This window comes from Cibotium barometz, chromosome 4 (genome assembly GCF_041138505.1).
Source record: "Cibotium barometz isolate CiBa-2024 chromosome 4, ASM4113850v1, whole genome shotgun sequence".
NCBI classification, from domain to species: Eukaryota; Viridiplantae; Streptophyta; class Polypodiopsida; order Cyatheales; family Cibotiaceae; genus Cibotium; species Cibotium barometz.
Window position 1 is genome coordinate 5,442,034 of NC_141049.1, and position 9,397 is coordinate 5,451,430.

General features: G+C 43.2%; 1 protein-coding gene across 4 annotated transcripts in view; it reads right to left on the minus strand.

The window, feature by feature from the left end:
- Nucleotides 1-6,494, minus strand: part of LOC147638822 (uncharacterized) — a 46,815-nt gene extending 40,321 nt beyond the window's left edge. For all 4 annotated transcript variants that reach the window (XM_086782221.1, XM_086782230.1, XM_086782238.1 and 1 more), the window contains exons 1-5: nucleotides 6,192-6,494; nucleotides 6,010-6,120; nucleotides 5,881-5,916; nucleotides 5,693-5,786; nucleotides 5,442-5,515 (exon numbers count right to left, since the gene is read on the minus strand). In XM_086782221.1, coding sequence (XP_086638347.1) covers nucleotides 5,442-5,515; nucleotides 5,693-5,786; nucleotides 5,881-5,916; nucleotides 6,010-6,120; nucleotides 6,192-6,308 — 432 coding nt within the window. In that variant the 5' untranslated portion in view covers nucleotides 6,309-6,494. The remainder of the gene's footprint in view (nucleotides 1-5,441; nucleotides 5,516-5,692; nucleotides 5,787-5,880; nucleotides 5,917-6,009; nucleotides 6,121-6,191) is intronic.
- Nucleotides 6,495-9,397: the final 2,903 nt, after the last annotated feature.

Sequence of the window (9,397 nt, forward strand, 5' to 3'; positions counted from 1 at the left end):
TCGGATACAACTGTGCAGATGGGTGTTTCTTCCAATCTAGCTACACTCATGTGTGTGCATGAATTTGATTTTATCTTTGGATGACTTGTCTTGTTTGCCTGGACAATGCCTAAGATTTCCGCCTACGTTGTCCATGGGACCGGGGACGCATGGGCACCCTGTGGACGTGAATGTGCACACTTGTTTGGGACTGACAGGTGGTCTACATGTGTTTTGCAGGTGGTAAGTATCCCCAAAAACTCAATTTAAAGCTTTATGAGTTCACATGCTAATAATTATTGGTGCAGATTCACACTAACTTATAAGTGACCGGACAACTTATAAGTGAGGGCGGTCAAAAGCTAGGCACTGGACAATATTTGGACCTCCTTCAAGTAGGCGCCCCCTTTTTGGACCAAAAAAGCACACATGTGGGCTATTTTCAGTAGGGAAGCCCTATTATGGGAGAAAACTCCAGTTCTGGGATAGGTGCCTGCTTTTCCGGGTGCATGGGAGCTGGTCGACTGCTTCTACAGGCTGTTTACAGCCTTCTACCACGACGAAAACCTAACAGGTGCATGGGAGGTGCTACCCGACCCTTTCTACATGTTCTCCACTGCTGGCCGGCTGATTTACAGCTTGAACAAAGGCTGGACAGACCATAAAAACAGAGAGAGAGCTGGTCGAGTGCATCTAGACAGTTTTCCTTCGGATCGGGGGCTTGCGGGCTTGTGTACTGCTGCTGGTCTATTTCTTCTGAGGCTACTAAGGGCTGGTTGACTGCTGAAAACAGCCTTTGAGGGCTGGTCAACTTGCTCTATGAGCCAGACAAGAAGAAGACGATGATGTTGAGTTGTCCCGGGCTGATGTGGGAGTGCTATGGGCTGTCCATAGTTGTCCTGCATGTGCTTGATGCCGGGAATGCTCACTTGTGCTAAGAATTGTCAGCAAATTCAGTTTATGTTATGTTTTCTTGTTTTCATATTGTATTGGAAGAAACAAGTGTAGCCAGTGGTGAACCCTCGGCACCCACAAAGTTGTATTGGAAGCAGACTCCTTTTTGGTAATCTAACCATAAGGGCGGGGGGGGAGGGTCAGCCCATCTTCTGGCCCCTAGTGTGGTGTACTGTGCAGATTTGTCATCTTGTTTTATCTGTGGCATGCTTATGTGTATTTTCAGATTTCATGATTGTTAAGATTTTCCGTGTGCAGTTGCCCTTCCTTTTACACGTGGGGATCCATAGCATCGATTGGAGCTGGTACTTTTTGTATGGCCGCCTGGGTTGCTGCCCCTCCGTGCCACTTGCAGCCAGCGCCGCCAGCTGTTGCTGACTTCTCTGCAACACCTGGCTGCTGCGCCCAACACCAGCCAAAGCAGCCGACGCTAGCCAGCCCAGCCAGCCGCCTGTGCCACCCTGTCAGCCTTTTTTGCGCCGCCTTCCACCAGCCAGCCAACACCAGCCCTTTGCGCCATCAGTTGCTGTGCACCGACCAGCGCTGCTGCCTTCAATCCCCAGCCGCCTTCAGAGCCAGAGCAGCCACCAGTCATCTCCGCCGCCAACAGCAGCCAACGCTGCCACTTGGCCACTGCTTTTACCCACTGCTGCTCTTGCCTTCTGTGCGCTACCATCTGAACCCCTGCTGCCTAAATCTTTTGTGCGTTGCCATCTGAACCTCTGCCACCTAGATATGCTACTTTTGTGCCACCTAGCTGTACCATACAGCCGTCAACGCCACCCGTACCTCACAACACCGTCTACACCTACCACAGCTTCATACCACCTGGTGGCTACAATATAGACCTGTCTTGGTGCATCCATCTATGTGCTAGCTTTCTTGTGGGTTGTCTCTATTCCCAATTGGACAACAAAACCTAAAGTTTGGTCAACAAATACTTCATCGTCTATACACATCTCCTGTGCCTCATGTACGAGCTTGGAGTTACTTGGATTTGGACCTAGACTTGAACTTGGATTTGGATTTAGACTTGGATTTGAACTGGGATTTGGATCTAGACTTGGAATTGGACTTGGATTTGAACTTGGATTTGGACTTGGAACTGGACTTGAATTTGGACTTGGATTTGGATATTGGATCTGGTACTAGCCTGGTGAGAGATTCTTGTAGGTCATCCCCGTGGCGTGCTCGGCATCAGAGATTTTGTGCCTCGACATCGACATCAACTTGGGTTTCTATATCGGCATATTTGTTTGCTTTTGTATTCATTGTTGTATTGATCGTGACCAGCGTGCACGTGGATTGTTCCTCAATAAACTAGGGCGGGGCGGCCTGTTCCCCGCTCAGTGTAGTGTATTGTGCAAAGTTCCCTAATCCCTTCTCTCTCCCCCTCTCTCTATTTCTTTCTCTTGGATACGTGGTTGAGTCTATCACGGCATGCCCCGCTGGGCTTACAAGCGACTCTCTAAATTTTTGTAATCAAATGAAATGTCCACCACGCTCAAAATTGCAAGTCTGGCCACCACATCGAACTCACCTTCCCCCTGAAGAAATTCAGCCCGGAACTGAGCCTCGAAGTCAGTCATGTAATCGGCTTATCCCTCAAAACCCCCCACCCAATTTGGGTCTTCCCCTTGAGGAACCCTCGTCATGGCCTTCCTTTTAAGGAACCCTCGTACCATCTGTATCTTCCCATTACCTTGGTAATGGTGGAATTGCAAGTGGGTATTCCTTCGGTTTGACCAGGAATTCACAAACTCCAGTGTGGCCACCGAACTAGCTATCATTAGAAGAATGTGGGTTCAAAACTACCCACTGCAAGAGAACTAACTGCTCCCTTAAGCATCACCTCCCAAAGTTTTTCCATCTCAGTATCAAAGTATGATGTCTCGATGCTCTCCCTGGTGCTCCTCATGATGATTAAAATCATCGATGGGGTCTCGATGAGGATATAAGAAAAAAGATAGAAGAAAAGTAAATCGTTAGTTCCTAGTTGTTCACCTTGGGGGCAAAGGCAACGACGGCTTTGATTGTTCCAGTTAGTGCTTATTGTGGTCTTCTGCATTGTAACTTTTGTGGTACTCACGATGCAGTGAGCCGGTCTGTAACTATTCATTTAGGAATGATTTGGGAAATTCCATGTTCTCTGTGTGTCTCCTCTCGCAATAATTTAAGGGTTGTTCAGTGGTATTTTGTTGTGGTAGTGGAGAGGCACAATATCCGCATGCCCCCTTTGTCTGTGTGAAGACTCCTCACGGTAGATCGCTCTAGTTTGGGAAATTCCTGTGTGCACTGTGTGTTTCCTCTCGCAATAATTTAAGTGGTATTCCATTGTGGTAGTAAGGAGAGAGGCAAAATATCCGCATGCCCCCTTTGTCTGTGAAGACTCCTCACGGTATATCGCCCAAGAGTAGAATCCCTTTCTCATGATGTTATCAGTGTTCTGTTTAAGGTGCTTGGCAACCAAGTCCGCTCCAGGTACACTAAATATTTGGCGAGCATGGTGTAACTCTCCTGAGAATCATGTTTGTATTGGTTAGTAAGCTAGTCTACAGGTCAAAGATGCTTTTAGAAGACCCTGGAGCACCTCTTGCTTTAGGTACTCCCTGCATGCCCAACACACGTTCCCGCGGTAGTCCAACCAAGAGTCCCCTGGGCCCTCACCCTATGTTGTTACACTCATCACACCATTGTTCTCGTCCCCTCCACACCTCTATCCTTGGTTTCCCCTCAACCTACATCTTCCGCCCCTCCATCACACCCTCCACTACCCAACACACGTTCGTGCAGCCTGCAGCAAGCCTTCAAGCCACTGGTCCGAGGAGATGCAGCACTCAACAACCTCAGATCTGAGAGAGAGTGCCCCTACAGAGGCATTGGACGTGGAGAGCCTCTATACGGCGGATGCCAAGGGCCCACCTTGATCCCATCACATTGTGTCCTTGTACCACTGGCACTTACATAGCTGTTTATTCTTTCTTTTTATGTTTTTTCCGTGATTCAGTCATTTCATGGACATATTGTAACACTTTTGGCCTCATAGACTCTTGGGTCTTTTGTAGAGGTAAATAGAACTCTTCTTCATCTTCTTCCGCCTCCGCTCTCTCTCTCTCTCTCTCTCTCTCTCTCTCTCTCTCCCCCCTCCTTTCGCAGCTAATCTTTTACTTTTTACTTTGACATCCAGTTTAGTCATGGATTTCATGGATCACATGTAACAGCATTTTGGTCTCATAGACCCTTCGGGTCTTTCATAGTCGTTAGTACTCTCTCTCTCTCTCTCTCTCTCTCTCTCTCTCTCTCTCTCTCTCTCTATTGTAACACTTTTGCTCTCATGGACTCTTGGCTCCTTTGTAGACGTAAATAGAACTCTCCTCCTCCTCCTCTCGTCCTTATCCTCATCCCCCCCCCCTCTCTCTCTCTCTCTCTCTCTCTCTCTCTCTCTCTCTCAGACGTGCACACACACCCACATCAAAATGAGTAGACTTATCAACTTTCTATGTGCTGTTCATAGAACTGCCTAGCTCTCCTTTGCCTGCTAATCATTCAACCCACATCTAATATTCATTTGATTTTCGTGCTCAAATCCTTTTGCAAGATGCACACCGTTTGCAGTTGGCCGATGGCCACCTTGTAATTATCAAAGCAGTGATTAAGATTGATCCCTTTTATCGCGGGGATTCCATCTGAATCTGCCAAGTTAGATAGCCAACTTCCAAATTTCTGTTTGGCTTGTAAGGTCTCTAAGTGTAATAGTCTGAGAAAGCTAAATGCAAAGGTGCATTGGAGACATCCTGCAAAAGAGTTCACAACAACCGTAGAATTGCCAAAGTGCACATCGTGAGCAGTTTTTTCTTACTACACGAGTATAGGCTCGAATATGTATAATAGTTTGGAATACAGCTGGAAAAGTGCAATTGAGCAATTGATACTCCCTAATTCTGAAAAACACTGCTCAAAGCATACGCACAAGCCAGAAGGGATTAGGAAGGTAATTTGTTGTGAACAAAACGTGTCATTCATCACCAAGAACCTCTTATCTACCCCCTATTCCATAATCTCCAACCTGAACCATACGAAGTTCATAACACATCACACCGATTGGATGCTTTTTGCTGCTGTGTATCGACTTCCCCTTTTCGCCAATGTCATTTTCCGTTTGACCAAACTCGATCGAGTCCACTACCTTGAGCTTTGCCATCACACACATATACCTCTGAAAAACGATAATTTTACTTCCCCAAGCCTCCCTCGCCATCCCTTCACTACGGTATACCTTCATCCCAGCTTCCAGATTGAGAGAATAATTGCACTTATTCAAAAAAAAAAATTTGCAAAGAATAAAAGGATAAAGAAAAAATACAAATTGCTAAAAATTACAGTTCGACCGATGAGTAACCACTGAAACAAGAGCCTTAGCAAGTTATGATACGAGTCAAGAACGCTTTGTCAGAAACACTCACTACTTTGATGATGATAATATTATGCAAAGAAGTAAGGAATCGAACCTCTTCACCATGAAGATGGTGATTCAACAGAAGAGCCCTTTGTGAATAGTGTAGTACGCCATCTGTGTCTCCCTCTGTCCAAGATCAGGGGCAAAAAAAAATCATGATAGACACTTTCTGTCATTGCATCGCTGTAGATATGAAGAATACATGTTTCCTGTCATAGGCAACGTTTATTTTATGGCTAACTCTTTTGATAAATTAGTTGCTAATTATTGTGCTTGGATTGATTAGTGTTGAGTTGTTAATACTTAGGATTAGTCCTTTGGCCATGTAGTGATATGCGGAAACCAGGATATCACTTGAATCCCTGTCACTTCTAACTGGGTCACAGAAATCAATCGCCTGCAGAGTGACAGCCATGGGAATGAGTGGGGGGGATATATATTGAGCTAAAAAAACTTGTTGACTGAGGTGGTAAAGTTGCAAAGCCTCGTACCTTCTGAGAATGCCAACAAACCTGTTCTGCAAATCCCTGAACAAAAAGGGTTTTTGTTGCCTTAATTTCTTTAATTTTTTTTTATTTTTTGTTTTTTTTTACACCTGTAAATGGGAGACGGAAAAATACCATTTGATGATAATTCTCACAAAGTCGTAAGTGGGCCTGAGCCACCACTTCGGAGGGTTCGACCGAGGCTGCGGTAGGATCGGTGAGGCAGAGTTGGGCAAGAGCGACTCCCTGTCAAACAACGTTCCAAACTTTCAGCCCTGCACTACAAATTTGTTGCCATAAATTGCGAACGAACTTACTTGCATGCGGAGGTGCAGGGCTTTGGAATAGTCGCCAGCCTCCATGAACCGGCAGGCCTGCTCTTCCACGTCTCGCAGTCTCAGCGCGGGCTCCTTAATCACAGCAATAACCGCCATGCCAGCTCTAGCTGCTCTCGCACTCGCACTCGCACTCAAACGCGCACGCTAGTAATCCTTGCCGCCTCTGCACGATCTCCTCCTCTCTCTCTCTCTCTCTCTCCTCCTCGAGCCTCGGCTGGCGCGTAACTGAACATCCTTCGCAAACATTCGCTGAAAAATCGCAGCCCTTGGATCTTACTTCATTCGTTGCCGACCAGATTCATTCAAGGTTGTGTGAGTATTAAATTCAATTTGACCGCATAGCAAAGTTTCGAAGGGTACGGTTACATTTGCTTCTCCTAGATATTTATTTAAAAATCATGAATAAAATTCATATGGATTGAATATATATATTCGTGCAGGTCTCTCTTACTCGTACATACTAGTATTATTACATAAACTAGTCCCTCATGGGTGAGGTTTGGATACCATAGAGTAGGGCTTTAAATTTGAAGACCATTTTGGTAGTCATGGATGATTTTGCATATACTAGTGTGGCGACCAGTCTTCAACAGGTAGGAGCTAGATACACCATTAAAAAAGATAACTTTTTCAAGGAAGCATTTTGCATGCACTTACAGGTAAAAGAAATATGTGTAAAGTCACCCTTCCTTTCCTCTTTCAAATAGGGCCTAGCAAAATAGAAGCTAGGCACATCGAGTTACATACAAACACACATAAAGATATATGTGTATATGTACATATACGTATGTGTATGTGTACGTATACGTGTAATCCATTGAAACCATACATGCTACAACTGGAAGATATGTGTATGTGTGTGTGCGTCTATGAATGCATGTGTGCATGTCACATACACACATGTAAATATGTTTTTTATGCGCGCGCACCCATAATATCCATAGATATTGTTCACACTCATACATATATGTATACATATATTTATGAGTTGACTTCATGGTCCTCAACTTGCCAACCTTATATATAAACACATCATGCTTGCCATATATATCCATATAGAAGCTCCTAAAGCACCGAACTTGGCATATAAATATACATCTAGCATTACAACCCAATAAAATGATGACAATCTTAACACACCTGAACACGGCTTTAAAACAATCTTCGGACAACTAGATTATCTCTCCTTGGTAGCCTATACTCCTCACCTCCATTTGGCAAAATATATGCAAGATAAAAACATTTGCATTGAAGATATAACTAGTATTGCACCCGCGCGTTACTGCGGCCGACCAAGGTTCTAGAAAAGAACTATTCCCTCTCTACAACCATCTCTCTCTCTCTCTCTCTCTCTCTCTCTCTCTCTCACACACACACACACACACACATGCCCTCTCCCTCTCTCTGTCACGTACACACACTCTTAAATGTTGAAACTCTCTCTCTCTCTCTCTCTCTCTCTCTCTCTCTCTCTCATGCACACACATATACACACCTGCTCTCTCTCTCTCTCTCTCTCTCTCACACACACACACACACACATACACACACACGCACACACATGCACACACTCCCTCTCTCTTCTTACACTCTCCCACACATAGAAGCGTTCTCTCTCTCTCTCTCTCTCTCTCTCTCTCTCTCTCTCTCTCACTTACACACACTCTCTCTCTCTCTCACGCACACATACACATATGTAAATATATAGTATATACAATATTATGTTTTAGATACATAAACCTATACATAGACACATATACTTATACATATATACATGTATTTAAAAATATAAATACAAACATCGACATAATTTAATTAATTTTGATTAAATTTTAATGTGCGGAGATGGGTGATAAGTTGTGGTCACTTTTAAATATATAGATAGATATATCATACACACATCTAAACACACACATACACACACACAAACATATATATATATATATATATATATACATATATACATATATATACATATATACATACATATGTATGTATGTATATATAAATGTAAATAAAAACACACACACACACACATGTATATACATATATACATATATACATATATATACATATGTATGTATGTATATATAAATGTAAATAAAAACACACACACACACACATGTATACACACATATACAGATATGTTTTCTATTTAATTTATATTTTATTAAAAGATACTTTTTATTCTCTATCTCTCACTCTCTTTCTCTCTCTTTTCACCCTCCCTCATGACATATCTCTCTCTCTCTCTCTCTCTCTCTCTCTCTCTCTCTCTCTCTCTCGCACATTTCTCTCCTCCCACACAAACTATCTCCTACGTAGAAATTATCTGTCGTCTCTCTCTCTCTCTCTCTCTCTCTCTCTCTCACATGTACACACCGCACATACACTAATGAAAACACACACTATCTCCTCCCACACAAACTATCTCCTACATAGAAATTCTCAACCTCTCTCTCTCTCTCTCTCTCTCTCACACACACACACACACACACACTTAAATAGATTTACACACATATATATAATTTTAATTAATTAAATTTTAGATTAAATTTTAATGGTAGGGATGAGTGGTGAGGTGTGCTCACTCTCAAATAAATGCATCTTACATGTAATCTCTCTCTCTCTCTCTCTCTCTCTCTCTCTCTCTCTCTCTCACACACACACACACACACATGCACATGCACACTATTTATATATACATGTTTACATACCTATAGATACACATACATACATAATATATATAAGTGTGTGTATCTATAGGTATGTAAGCATGTATACAAAGTTTTCATTGAAAGATGTGAGATGAGATCTTCTTAGATTCAAATTCAAAATTGTATTGGAAGATGTGAGATTTGGCTCCTCCTCACGCTTTGCAGGAGGAGTGGTTATTTTGAAATAGTCCCACCTCCTTTGCCCACATGGAGGGAGATGGGGTTGTGGTTAATCCTGTATAGATATAGATGTAAGGGTAGCTTCTCAAATACATTGCAGTAAATTCTTAAGTATCAACCAACTAGAAGTTCCATATAATAACAATGGATAAAATAGATTCTCTCTCTCTCTCTCTCTCTCTCTCTCTCTCTCTCTCTCTCTCTCTCTCACACACACACACACACACACATGTACACACCGCACATACACTAATGAAAACACACACTATCTCCTCACTCACGAGGTCT